The sequence below is a fragment of the Cnephaeus nilssonii genome (assembly GCF_951640355.1).
Source record: "Cnephaeus nilssonii genome assembly, chromosome: 10".
NCBI lineage: Eukaryota > Metazoa > Chordata > Mammalia > Chiroptera > Vespertilionidae > Cnephaeus > Cnephaeus nilssonii.
The window spans coordinates 18,767,176-18,782,744 of NC_137081.1; the positions used below are offsets into that span (position 1 = coordinate 18,767,176).

Consider the following 15,569-nt stretch of genomic DNA (forward strand, 5'->3'; position numbering starts at 1 on the left):
TTACTAAAGAAATGACTCAGAATTCACATAAAGCATAAGGATCAAGTATACACAAGCAGCTGAATTCAACGGAAAAAAAAGAGGTGAAACTTCAATTTGACACCAGGCAATCACAGGGGGTATTTTTAGTTGAACAAATTGTTACTTACACATGATTTTTTTTCACAACTCTGTATTCTTGTGTTCATATTAACATTTTAAATCAATCACTATGTGTGAGATGTTTTCAAATGCAAATAAAAATTATTTACTGTAGCAATTATAGGCTCTATCATCTATATAAATAAACACAGAAAACAGAAATCAAATAAATTCACAGGATAGGTAGTTGGGTCCACTAGAAGGAAAACCAATGCCACATGACAAACAACTTAAAGTAGTGACTTTTAAAGTTAACTTTAATAGGTATGTACACTACTCTCTGTAATAACCACACCATCACAGAACACACTGGAATGGTTCAGAGAACAAGCAGACTTCTCAACATGTATTACCTAATTCACAGGTCACAGAATATCACACTGGAGGAGACCTTATACACACAGAACCAGAATGACTGCTGTTTCAAAGATGAGAAAACAGACAGAGAAAGGTCCAATGACTTGGCTTAAGGTCATGTTTTTCTTGTTCATCAACAGTAATATTCATTATTGCCCATCATTAGTCTTTCATTTATTAGTAAATTCTAAAAATTATACAACTCTTGCTACTATCCCACTTCTTTACATACGATTTCAAAATTATTTTAATATACTACACCATGGCAGAAGTTTTCTAAATGAGCATTTCTCTTGTAATCTTTTATAGTTTTTTTAAAAATATTTTTATTGATTTTTAGAGAGAGATCAAGGGAGGGAGAGAGAAACATTGATGTCAGAGAGGAACATTGATCAGCTGCCTTCTGCACGCCCCTATTGGGGATGAAGCCCACAACCCAGGCATGTGCCCTGACCAGGATCAAACCTGCAACCTTTCAGTGTATGGGACGACACCAATGAGACATACTGGCCAGGGCATAATATTTTATGGTTTTTAAGATTATCATATATCCATGTAACAGCCACTAAAGTTCACATGAAAATGCAATGTATTATACAGGATATAAAATGATAAACCCAGTATAATACCAGATTTTACAACTGTATTGAATGTGTAGAAAAAGACCCGGAAGGAAACAGTGAAACATTAGGGAAGAAGGAGGAGGTGGGGTCACCTCTGATACTGAATGGAGGGCACTTGGATGAGAGACACACAGATAAGAGACAGAAGCATCTATTGGGTTCAGGGACAAGTCATTAAAGACCTTAGAGAAAGTTGTTTTGATGGCACAGAAGGGGAAAAAAGAAAATGAATTAAGAAAAAAATGTTTCTCTAATGACTGCTATCCATGACTATTGGGTTTAGTCACTATTCCTTATTGGGACAGTGCCAGGTAAACACTGATAGATTTGTATTTTCAGAGTCCCCTTTGTGCCCAGGTTTAGGTATGTGTGACCTCTCTCTGACAACAGTCTTCTTCCAGACGAGGTATACTACTATCAATTGCACTTCAGCTTTCTGATTTACAACAAAGTGACACACATCTCTGTCCTGGAATTTGGGTCTTCACAAATTCCCATGTAGTTAGAGCAGACAATCTCAGCTTATTTCAAAAGTAGCTGATCTCATCACTACACTTGATACTTCTCAATTGCATTCCCTAAATTATTATGCCCACATGTCAACTATCTCTTCACAGACATACTCTGTAAGTATGATAATCAAAAAATAGAAATCAGAGTTCAAAAACCAACATTCCAGGTCTTAAATCACCAAGTGCAAAAATGAATAAAAACAAAAAAAGTCACAGTATATGCCATCAAAAAAAATCACTGCTCATATAAAGACTTTTTAACAAAGACAAATGTAGAATTTGTACTTCAAAGAAATAAAATGTAAGAGCCCAATCACGTGCACTTGAATGCATAACTGCAGCATACTTACTTTACATGAATACAAATCAAGTCCACAGTAACAACATGAAAAAAATGTTGATGAAAGTACTTCCCAAAGTACCTGGCCATCAGCTAATGAGTACTTTAAACCAAAAACTAACAAATAAAACAATGGTCTCATAAGATGCTTTTACTGTCTGAAGAACTGCTTCATTAATGACTAGCAGGAGTCTAATTTATATTTACACTCCTTTACACAAAGCTTACTATCTCATCTGGTCTTTAAACACTGTGGTTACTCTACTTAGATTGTGATTGGTTTCTACTTATACACAATTCACTAGCCCCTTAGCCTTCCTGTATTGTTAGTGAACTAGAGAATGGCACATTACAAATGCCAGTTTGAGAGATATCAGGTGTACCAGTTAATAATGCGGATTTTATCAATAGATGGAGTTACACATATGTTGATATATATGCGATTTGATATGTATGCTATTTTGTTGTATTGACAGCAAGCTTCAAAACTTCACATGTCAAATTTTCTGAAGGTGTTAACATCATAGATATTTTTACGCTTAAAAATGTCACATTCCGTGCCATAAAAAGAGCATTTGTGGGAAGTTTTAATTCATTACTTTATTTTGAAGAAAAAGTTATTGTATACTTCGGGAAGCTTATGGTGAACATGCTCCATCTCAAGATACTTGTGAACACTGGTTTAAACACTTTAAAAGTGATGATTTCTATGTGAAAGACAAAGAACATCCAGGTCAACCGAAAAAGTTTGAAGACCAACAATTACAAGCATTATTGAAGATGCCTGTCAAACTCAAAAACAACTTGCAGAAAGATTAAACGTTGCTCAGCAAACAATTTCCAATCATTTACAAGCAATGGGAAAGATTTTAAAGGAAGGAAAATGGGTGCCACATCAACTGAACGAAAGACAAATGGAAAACTGAAAAGTCATCAGTAAAATGTTGCTTCAACGGCACAAAAGAAAGTCTTTTTTGCATTGAATTGTGACTGGTGATGAAAAGTGAATTTATTTTGAGAATCCCAAATACACAAAATCATGGGTTGATCCAGGTCAACCATCAATATCGACTGCAAGGCCAAATCACTTCGGAAAGAAGACAATGCTCTGTGTTTGGTGGGATCAGGAAGGTGTGGTGTATTATGAGCCTCTAAAACCAGGTGAAACCGTTAATACTGATCACTACCAACAACAAATAATCAATTTGAACCATGCTTTGATGGTGAAATGACCAGAATGTGCCAGAAGACATCTCAAAGTAATTTTGCTTCATGATGACGCACCATCACACACTTCAAAACCAGTTAAAGACACGTTAAAAGATCTTGCCTGGGAAGTATTAACCCACCCGCCATATTCACCAGACCTTGCTCCTTCAGATTATCACTGGTTCCGATCAATGGCACACGCACTTTCTAAGCAGCACTTCAAAACATACGAAGAAGTGGAAAATTGGGTCTCTGGTTTGCCTCAAAACAAGAAAAGTTCTATTGGGACGGTATCCACAAATTACCTGAAAGATGGGGGAAATGTGTAGCGAGCGATGGACATTACTTTGAATAAAGCACTTTGATGTTTCTCTTGAAATAATCGTGTTTTCTTTGATTACAAAATCCGCATTATTAACCGGTACACCTGTAATCAGTTAAACCTCTGCATCATGGGAGATGGAGCCTATTAAATCGTCATGTTTCTGTGATGTTGTGGACCACTGTAACTTGGAATTAGACACAAGATTTTAAATGGCAACTTCATAAACTAGAGCAAGAGAAGGCAGAACATATGCACAATTTCTCCTTTTTATTACAGGGGCACAAAAAAGTCATAAAACCTTTTTCCTTCCATATTGATATATTTGAATGAGCTAACACTTTGCTTACAGAATTTGAGTGAAAAATCAGTTTAAAATGTTCATAATTAAATTTATTCTTTTTAAAAAAATAGCTAACACAAGGAGGAAAAGTCACATGTCACACAGGGACTACCAATGTGATTGTTTTTTAATTGAAGACCGTGATAAATCTGTTATTCTCCATTACTACATAGGGAAGATATATTTTTTTAGATCTGCCACAACACCATGGACTCAGGCTAAACATCAATAATTTCATTAGAATGAGTTCCTAAGGGAGCCTTCAGACTGAATTTTTTCGAAATGTTCTTAAATATAACATATTTTCTATTTTCTGACATACTTTAACCTAAAACCTAACATGTAAACTAGGTATTTTGGAGAGATATGTAAGACTTAAAAAAATATTGTCCTTGCCTGTAATCTTAAAGGAGATATATTCATTCAACAGATAAGTATACAACTGACAAAGTATAAACCAAAGCACAAGTAATGAGGTGAAATATGAAATGTGTTCCAAAAAAGGTAAAGAACACACATTAGCAAATAAAATGGCCTTAAACCCAGGACTAGAAACTGGAATTTAGTGGATGAATGTGAAGGGCATGTGGAGGGAATAAGCAACATGACTGCTGAAATGAATGGAATTAATGGAAGAAAGCCTTCCATCAAGGCTGAAGAGTCTAATCACTGCACGCTCATGTGTAGGAGCCAAATACGATATGGAAAATTGATGAAATAATCAGGCATGAAGCAATGGGCATTAGAGACAAAGACAGCATGTAGCTGTGAAAATGGAAAGGCACAGGCGTCGACTAGTTAAGGTCTATGGGCCAATGTGACACCAGTATAATGAAGGCTGTGCTCAGAATGTGGAAAAACGTCAGCATCTTCCCTGTTGATTTTACATGTAGTGCATGATAGTCTATTAACACCTGTCATATGCACCACTTCTGACAGTTCAGTTCTCTGAATGCCCTTTCAGAGGAAGCCTCTCAGAATTCAGTGAATTCCAAATGATTAAAATGATTACACAGATAATATGCTTTATCTATATTAAACCCTAAAAATGTATTTTTCTGGTTATTGAAACATTACAGAATCACTAACCAAGAAGATACCACTTTGATTCTGATTTTTTTTCTGTTCCTTCACAACACAGTACATTGGAAAATTTTACCAGTTTTATCCCTCTAATGTTTTCTTGCTCTATTCCTTTAGCTGTTATTTTCCATCATAATCTTGAAAATATATTTCATATAAAGCTTTTAGTGGTTGAAGATTTTAAACTTACTTTAAAGTCTTCGCAGAAATCTAAGTGTTCCTAAGTTATTGCTTTTTGCCATCGAAAGCTACTAAGAAATATTGGAGAATCATTGCTACTGATCTAAGTTAATAGATTCAATGTAAAAATGGCTGTATATTGAATATACATACACATAACATACATCTACCAGAACTAGCAATAATCAGTTAATAATTATTTACTTAATACACACAGAATGAGCACATGTATATAAACATGGGGGTTATGAATATCATTTGGTAATCAGCTTGGCAAATATTCATTCAATAAGAAACTCTAAGAACTCTTTCAGTCACTAAAGAACCAGTGAGCTTCTGTCCTCACAGAGCTCGGTGGGACAAAGCAGAGGGAAGCAAATAGGAAGGACTTAAAACTGGTAAAACTTCCTAGACGTGAAAGAAGGAAAAGAAGGGGATAGAGAAGTAGAATACCACTATTCCAGGAGAGAGGAAAGTGTGTGCAAAGGCACTGAAGAGAGCTAGTGCGGCAAATTAGAACAACAAAAAAAGAAAGAGAAGAGCAAGAAGACAGAAAAAGAAAAGGGATAGAGAGTAAGTAAGGCACACAGAGAGGCAGAGAGAGACAGACAGACAGAGATAAAGAGAATGCACATGAGAAAGGGGTGCTCTGGAAATGTAAGCTGTGGCCAGATTAAGTGAGAACAAAAGGGTGGTATTAGAGTTGGACTTTATCCTAAGGACACCAAGAAACCATGAATAGCCAGCTCTCTTAATGGTTGTAAGGAGAAGAGATGGCATCAATAGAGTATGGTAGATAGAGCTGGGGTCGCAGAATCAGATGGCCTGAATTTAGATTCTAGCTTTGCCACTCAACAGTTGTGTGACTTTAGAAGAATTACTTAACCTATTGTGCCCATTTCCTCATCTGTAAAATGGGAACAATAATACAACCTACCACTTTATAGGATTGTTGTGAAGACCAAATGAATCCATACACCAAACGCACACAAAACAGTGCCTAGCAGATAGTAAAAGCTCAATGACTGCTAGCTATTAACATGATTAGATTTGCCTTTTTGGAAGACAGATACAGAATGAAGACAGGACCCTTATCTTCATTTTCCCCAACATTATAATGCACTTCATATGTGCTTTGTAATGATATGTTGGAGGTTTACCAAGGAAAAGTACAGTAGCCTGTTTTCTTAATAACATGAATATCGGAATAGATATTCATTTTCCTATGCAAATCTAAAGACACACAGTATGTACTAGTTTACCCTGAAAATACTTTTTCTCTACTAGTATTCTATTTTATCACTAAGACTGATGAAAAAGAAATACTTATCCAATGGTTAAACCACAATGTCTAAAGTTTTACCCCAAAAGAGGTTTTCAGAACATAGTATAACCCTGTAATACCCTTTCCCCTCAAGAATGATATATTAGGCACCTGCCTACAACTGTACCTGTGATGAGCTACACCACTATTAAAAGTGGGGAGGGCCGAAACCGGTTTGGCTCAGTGGATAGAGCGTCGGCCTGCGGACTGAAAGGTCCCAGGTTCGATTCCGGTCAAGGGCATGTACCTTGGTTGCGGGCACATCCCCAGTAGGGGGTGTGCAGGAGGCAGCTGATCGATGTTTCTCTCTCATCGATGTTTCTAACTCTCTATCCCTCTCCCTTCCTCTCTGTAAAAAATCAATAAAATATATTTTTTTAAAAAAAGTGGGGAGGGAGATTTGGGCACATTTAAACTTACACTTGGCATATACAGGTCACTCAATCATAAACACACATAAGCAAAAAGGCATTTTTACTGATGCTAAACCTATCACAACTGACAGGAGGTAGTCCATGAATAAAATCGTTATGAAAAACCATGAAATTGCAAGCACATAGGTTTTAATTTTTCAAGTCACTTGACTTGCTATGAAGCAGGGAAAAAGCATAGAAATTCAAAAGAGCAACAAGTTGTTGTTTTAAGCTATAAAACATAAATTATCTGTTGTAGGAAATTAATTTTTAAAAAATTTGGTAGGGCAATTGAAAGGAGCAATGGTCCATATAATATTTTCTAATTAAGAATTCTACACCCTTCCAAAGAAAACTCTGCTAATGGCAGATCAAGTTCCAAATCCTAAACTACATTTCTGTAAAAGAGCATCTGCTATTCTCCATGCACTCAGAATGGTTCTAATGTGACTGACGAGCTCGTCTTAGGCTCCCACCAGGGACACAGTGTAAAGAAGGCAGTGGGGAGGAAGGACCGTCAATGAAGTTCTGAACAGTTACCAACAGAAATATTCTCAGGCAACAAAGTACAGAAGATATGAACCCTTTTCTCATTATCTGAGGTTAAAATAGAATTCATCTTCCCTCTTGAAAAATGGACTCTTATTTTAGCGCACTAGAGGTAAATCTGTCATGAAAATAAAAGTTCAGAATTAAAGGAATTAAAACTAAATTCAAATTTAAGATGCACTTAAAAATATGCCAAAGTTTGCACAGCAAAAGTTCAAAGCACATAATAAAGTACTCTAAGTAAAATGGAACTTTAAGAAAAATCAGTAAGGTGTTAGAATATTAAAATTAAAGCAAAAGGTAAAGTCTCAAGTAGATATATGGCCTTCTACTATATACATATTTCCTCCATAATCATAATGATTTAAGGCCCCAAAACCTTGCAGTAGGAAAATTCATTGTTGAAGATCATAGCCTCTATGGGAAAAATACAGTTGGTGAACCTATGGAAGTCCCAGATCTTTTCAATTAAATCATGAAGTTGGCAAATAAAGTGTCAGTATTTTAAATTAACACTGTATATGGTTAATTCCTAGATATCATGACTTGCCTTATAAGGTTTCAAGATTTCCCTCCACTGGTATTCAGTAAGATGCTTTCCACCTCACTTGGCTTTGCAGTAGATAATGTTCCATTCTTCCTTTCCCTAGGCCTGGCCTTCCATAACCATTCAATGCCTAACTATATTACTGAGTTGACTCTCCCCACTTCCTGGGCCACAAAAAGGCTCTCAGTAATCTTTATGTTTTATAAATTACTACTGAGAAGATAGTTCTTGAGCTTTTCTCCAATATTTAAAGTCATGTGGTATTAGCATCATTCATGCAATTTAACAACAAAACATAACAGATACAGAACTTTCTAACGTAGGCCCTTTAGCCCTTTCTCTCTTCTAAACACATTAAAGAAAAACTCTAAGATTGGATTTTGTCTTGGTGTTCTTTTCTCACACAAGGCTAAGCTACAAAAATCTTTACTCCTGCCCTAACTGGTTTAGCTCAGTGGATAGAGCGTCAGCCTGAGGACTGAAGGGTCTCAGGTTCAATTCCGGTCAAGGGCATGTACCTTGGTTGCAGGCACATCCCCAGTAGGGGGTGTGCAGGAGGCAGCTGATCGATGTTTCTCTCTCATCGATGTTTCTAACTCTCTATCCCTCTCCCTTCCTCTCTGTAAAAAAATCAATAAAATATATTATTAAAAAAAAATCTTTACTCCTCTCTATAAGTTTGCTTTATCCCTAATTAAAATAATTCTAATAAAATTCTACAGTAACAGAAAAGGTGCAAAATCAATCAAAAATATACCCAACGTTGAGTAAGAAGAATGAAACCACAGCTGGTGTGAGGACATAGGTCTTTTATCAAACATGCTCTCACAGGAAATCCATCAACCATCACTTCCTTGTGTCTATAGTGCAGTGAGAATCAATGGACATAATGCTGGCCCAGAGGCCTACTTTAGCTCATAGGGCCCTGAAATATGTAGAAACGAAATTCTTTTTAGCATTCAGTACACAGAAACTATCCCAACATTTGCCTAAAAAATATATACAGGAAGGCTTGAAGCTTTATGGGTTTGAATGCTGATATACCTGTGGGAAATAGACTAGGGACAGTGCTTCCTCGCAGACCCTGTCTCACTGGTGTGCCCTCTGCTAAGCATCAGTGAAAGGAAATTCCTGGGCATCCTCCTGAAAAACACAGCCTCAGGTTAAACTGCAAAATGGGTAAATTTTGTTTTTATAGTCTACAAGGACCATTTAAGAAAAAATTTAAAGAATAACAAAAAATCCACCTGGTCTTGAAGTATCTGTAGTCTATTATTAATATATTAGCAGTTCACAATGATAATAACCACTAGTAACAAAATTAGAGCACTCTCCAAATCTATAATAATAAAAGGCTAATATGCTAATTAGACCAGGCATCCATCTGGACAAAGCCGGGGCCGGAGGGAAGCCAGCCCAGGTCCTGGGTGCCAGAGGGAAGCCAGTGCCAGCAGCCAGGGAAAGGAAGGCCTACTTTTGCACAAATTTTGTGCATCAGGCCTCTAGTATTATATAATATGCAAGTTATCAAGATAGGTAAATGATGTACCAGGTGGGGGGTAGGAGTTTATTTCTGTAAGATACTCCATTTATCTTCTACCAGAGAAGGTGGAAAGTATCCTAATATCTTAAAAAAGCTATGAGCATAAATTTCATATCAAAATATGAGGGCAAAAAAATTAAAGATAAAACCACAAATCATTCTATCTCTAATTACAGATGCAAAAGTCTAAATAAAACCCTAACAAACTAATGTAAAGTGCAGGTTCAAAGAATAACACAGCAAATCAAGTTTATCCCAGGAGTGCAACATGGTTTAATATTTAAAATTTTATCAATGAAATCAAAAGACAAAAATGCTAAGATCATCTCAATATAAGCTGAGAATCTACCTAATAAAACAGTAACATGCTAATTGACCGTACCTTCATGACGCCCACCAGCCAATCAGGAGTATGCAAATTAACCCAACAAAGATGGCGGATTAATTTGCATATGCAGGTGCCAAGTGGCCGGGCGGGACACTTGCATTGTCGCCATGGTGACGACGCAGGCGTTCCGCACAACCCAAGCTGCTCTGGGCCTCTGGGCAGCGTGGGAAGGCAGAAAAGGCTCCAGGCCAGAGCGGAAAGGCGGCTCCGGGCTGGAGCGGAAAGGCTGCTCTGGCCAGAGTGAAGGCAGTGATAGCAGCCAGGGGAAGGAAGGCCCATTCTTGCACAAATCTTCGTGCATCAGGCCTCTAGTTATTTAATAAAATAAAATACAGTCTTCTTATAAAATAATAATATAATTGGAAGAAAGATCTTTATTTTAATACTAGAGGCCCGATGCATGAAATTTGTGCAAGAGTAGGCCTTCCTTCCCCTGGCTGCCGGCAACAGCTTCCCTCTCGCACCCGGGACCGGGGCTTCCCTCACAGCCCCGGCTTCGTCCGGAAGGTCATCCAGTCTAATTAGCATGTTATGCTTTTATTATTATAGATTGATTTTTAATAGTAACAGTAGGTTTACAGTCAATAAGAATAATGAGAATAAAGCAAGCCATGTCAAGAGTCTATTCCTGGTTATTGAGAAAAAGAGTTCCATCCAGAGTAATAAGCAGAGGGAAAACATGTTTGTCAAATCAGATTCCAGATTCCAAAATATTAATGACTTAAAAGAAATAAAAGCTTTAGGCAAAAAAAAAAGAGTAGTAAGGAATCCATATACTCCCCATGCCCCCCACTTCCTATGCTCCCCTTTAGAAAAGGAAGAAAGTACAGGAATAAATTTCATCTACCCTAGCCTGTCAGTACTTTACTCAGGAAAGACAATATAAAGAACAATGGTAGAAAGGTAGACCTTGAAGGTGTCAAGACTATAGGAATTACCTTGGGTAGCCATGATCCCACTAGAGGTAACACACTATGAAAGCACAACTGGGCGAGAGACTAAGATTCTACCAGTGAACACACATCACTTATCCTAACTTCTACCAGGAGCCAGTTCTACTACCTTAGCAAAGGTGCTGCCGATGGAAACTTGGTTTTAGACATTCTCTTCACATTTACAGTGAAACTGGGAGAAGAAAAAGACAAATCCTATCTTACCCTTTATAAAAGACAGGACAAAATATACCATCTTTTTATGCATTCACACACATACTAATTCACTCCACAAATACATGTGGGTACAGACTACGTTAGGCAATTGTCAGGGCCTGGGACAGCAGGCATGATACCTCAGAGACTGTACAAACAAATCTATCTATCTATCTATCTCTCTCTCTCTCTCTCTCTCTCTCTCTCTCTCTATATATATATATATATATATATATATATATAAAAGCATAATATGCAAATCAACCCGATGGCAGAACGACTGGTCACTATGACAGGCACTGACCACCAGGGGGCAGACGCTCAACACAGAAGGTGACCAACCTCTCAGTCCCTCCCTCGGGCCAGCAGGCTCCGATCACCTGAAGGAGAATGAGGAACTGGGGGGTGGTTGGCACCAGGCCAAGGTGGGTGCAAGCAAGCAGGGCCCCAGTTGCCCCACACACAGAGAGCGACTGGCGGTGGGGGGCGGGGCCATGGGGCGGGGCCAGTGAGCGGGCTGGAACAGCCAACCTCTTGGTCCCTCCCCTGAGCCAGCAGGCTCCGATCACCCAATGGGGAATGGAGAGCCAAGGGTGGGTGGCAGAGGACACAGGCGGCAGGGAGTGGGGCTGGCTGCCGGCAGCCGGGGAAGATCAGCCCTGATCGCAGGCCAGGCCTAGGGACCCTACCGTTCACAAATTTCATGTGCCGGGCCTCTAGTAAGAAGATAATATGAAGCAAAGATACTACTACTTAAGTTCTATGACTGGAAGGAAACGCCATATATAGACAAAGGAATCAAGAGAGGCAGGCAAAAGGAAATGCTAACTGAGATGAGAAATTAGTCACCAAAAATGAGTATTCTAGACAAAGGGAAAGTCTATTTAAAGGCTAGAAGACAAAACAGCCTAGCACATTTTAAGGAAATAAAAAGTTTTAAAAGGTCACTCAAAAAAAATGTGTGAAGGAGGAAGAGTAGAAAGACAAGGCTGAAGAGGTAAGTAGTGTCAGACCATCCAGGGACTTGGAAACCATGTTGTGAAGTTTGACTTTTATTTTAAAAACATTAAGAAGTGCCAGTGAAGTGTTTTAAGCAAATAAGTAATTTGGCGGCCAAGCTTTTATTTTTTGAAAGCTCTTGGGCTGTAAAACAAAAAATAATCTGAAAAGAAAAAGACCAGAAAATAGTGAAGCCAAATAGGTGAACAACAACTACTATGAAATAAAACAGAAAGAAGAAAATACTTAAGTGTGATGACTAACAGTCTGGAACAGAAGGAACAACAACATTTAGAAACAGCTACCACACTATTAAACCCTAGACCCGTGGTTGGCAAACTGCGGCTCGCGAGCCCCATGCGGCTCTTTGGCCCCTTGAGTGTGGCTCTTCCACAAAATACCATGGCCTGGGCGAGTCTATTTTGAAGACGTGGCGTTAGAAGAAGTTTAAGTTTAAAAAAATTAGCTCTCAAAAGAAATTTCAATCCTTGTACTGTTGATATTTGGCTCTGTTGACTAATGAGTTTGCCGACCATTGCCCTAGACTAAATCAACCCCTGCACTTGCCCTATAATTGTCTTACTACCCCTTATCCAACATCATTCCCAACCTCTCCTACCACATAAACCCTCCTTCCCCACCATCCGAACTGTATCAACCAACATCCAACACGGTGGCCATTTGGCACATATGACTATTTAAATTAATTAAAATAAAATTCATGTTAAAAGTTAGTTCCACAGTAGCAATAACTACATTTCAAATGTTCAATAGCAACAGATGGCTAGTGGCTACTGAGTACCCTGCACAGCTATAGAGCATTTCCCGCACTGCAAAACGGTCTATTGACAGGGCTGGGCTTTAGATATACCTAAATCTGCCACTTTACCAGGTAAATGTCTGCCTGAGAAGGCACCTGTGAAGACAGATTCATTCACTGTCTCATGCCCAAACCTTGTATATTAATAAGCTTCACAGTGCAGTGAAGACTCGTGGTGTATGAGCCACAAGACAGGCTCTGTGTTTGGGCTCATTAATCCTCACTTTGCTCTGAAGAAATAGAAAAGTAACAGGCATCACCCATGTTTTATAGGTGAGGACACAAGGCACAGAAATTAACCTGCCTGAGGCTATAAAGTCAATAATGGAGTCACAAACAGAACCTGGATTCCCTAACGCCCCAATAGTGCCCCATTCATTAAAGTAGTCATGGCTGATTTAAAAAGCCAAGGATAGAAACTATTCTATTTCACCTGACCCAAGCAACTATTTGCTTTATCAAATGGCTTGTTACATCCACAGGAGGGTCATATCTATTAGGTCCATATCTCATATCTATATACAGACCTAATGTAAAGTGTGTATGTGTGTGTGTGTGTGTGTGTGTGTGTAAAGAAAAAAATAAGAAAGAATATTCATCCCCTGAGTTTTCCCCAAGTATTTTATCACATATGATGGGAAAGAAAGGATATTAGACACACTTACTGAAACTAAAAGCACCAAGGTACTCTTGTATTAGTAATCTGTGTCATTTGGTTACCTATAAAAATTATAACCTATTAGCTCTGCATTTTGTAATTCTTACTTGCCTCTGTAACCTGAGTAAGTCTGACCTTTGTGTCTTCCTTCCAAACCTTCAGAAGAAATGGGGACACAGAGAAACATTTCCATTTCAACTACCTCACTAACTGAAAAGAGTAAAAGAATATATATGGAGACATGAACCAAGTTATAGATTAAAGATATAAAATCCACACACAGCATTTGCTTGACAGTCTTTACAATGGCAATTGTAAATGTAGCGGCCAGCACTCACTAAGCCATCTCTGCCCTGATCCTGCAAAACAATTTACCCAGAGCTTCATCTGAATGATGTGAAAAATCTTAGAAATAGTGTGACAGCCCTTGCCTAACATCTGAATTCTTAACTGTTGTTATATTAAATATACAGAAAGAAAAAAAAACAGGAAACGAATAGAATATTTAAAACAATTTGAAAATACTGGTAAGCATATAATAGTTATTCCTATGCTTCTAATTCTTTTCCTAATGATAAGTATTAATCAATCCAAAGAATATAAAAACCAATTGAATTCGTACAGGAAGTCACAGCTTCCAAAATAAATTGGACAACTATTTCTGAATTAAAAGAGCATATATCCCTCAAATATGTCTCATAAAGAAAAAGGGCATGAATGATGATTTTAAATCCAGAATTTAATGGTCACATCTAACTCTAATTGTGAAAGAGAAGAGAGCCATCAACTGGATTAAAAAAGTATCCTTCCTGATAGACCGTGATTTAGGAATACAAGTCAATGAAAAAAAGTCTGCACGTTGAACTACTTACACAGCGTTCCTGGAAGCTCCATGGGACAGTAACAGCTTGACTATATCCATGTGCCCATTCTTGGCTGCATCGTGGAGTGGTGAGTCGTTCTGATACCCAGGGGTGTTCACCAAAGCCTTGTGCTGGAGTAACAATTCCACTACCTTCAGGTGCCCATGACTACAGGCTTCATGCTGATTTTGAAAAAAGAAAAGGAGAAGAGTGATGAGGAAGAGCAATACCAAAATAAAACCACACTTTAGAAAAATAAATATGAACCTCAGTCAGCAAACTGGTTCTTACCTAAACACTCATACAACAGGCCATAATTTGTTGACAGAGTAAAAGCCACTATTCATAATCTTTGTGATAAGATACATGGTGATCAAGATCTGTGCAATTCATGAAAGAAGCCTGAGGTCAAGTGCTCTCATTTTAAAAGAAAATGTAGCTTTAAACCAATTATAGCTCCTAAATTATTCTACAATAAGAAATTTAAAACAAGGAAAAAAAAACTTAGAAAGTATTTAACAACCAAATCATGCATAAAATTTGAAATTCTCTAAGGCTGAACAGAATTCATTAAATCAGATGCTTAGCCATAAGCTAAGTGGTGTACCCACACATATACACTGAGTGGCCAGATTATTATGATCTCTGAACGCATAATAATCTGGCCACTCTGTGTGTGTGTGTGTGTGTGTGTGTGTGTGTGTGTGTGTGTGTGTTGGAAGCTGCCCATTGCCTTCACTAGAAGAAAGGGGTGGACAAGGAGTCCAGAAGGCTGGTCAACCTTGAGGCTCTGGCAAGGGTCAAAACCATACACCCACTGTCTGGTGGAGACAAAGGGACTTCTACCTTTTAGTCTCATGTAAATCCTTACTGATAAGGTAGTTTGCCTGTTACTGGAAATTGCCTGCCTAAGGGCTATAGGTGGATCCCAAACCTGAATAAAAGGGATGGCAAGGCCAGAGCAAAGCTGAGTCCTCTCTTGGGCTTCCGCCTGGCCCCAATTCCCAAATTAGTATTTTCTTGTCTTGTCTCTTTCATTTGTGTGCGGCCTCCTCCAGAACCCGAACCCTGAACCTGAACCCTGAACCACACGGGATGTTGGGGGACACTCTCATATATATATTTTAGAGGCCCAGTGCATGAATTCGTGCATGGGTGGGGTCCGGCCAGGTTGGCCGGGGGAGGGGACATGGGCGGTTGGCCAGCT

The 15,569-nt window shown here is 38.4% G+C and overlaps 1 protein-coding gene across 1 annotated transcript in view; it reads right to left on the minus strand.

Annotated features, from left to right (window-relative positions):
* Window positions 1-15,569, minus strand: part of BARD1 (BRCA1 associated RING domain 1) — a 66,481-nt gene that overhangs the window by 20,535 nt on the left and 30,377 nt on the right. Inside the window, exon 6 of the mRNA XM_079782629.1 lies at window positions 14,372-14,544. Within this exon, the coding sequence (XP_079638755.1) occupies window positions 14,372-14,544 (173 nt within the window). The remainder of the gene's footprint in view (window positions 1-14,371; window positions 14,545-15,569) is intronic.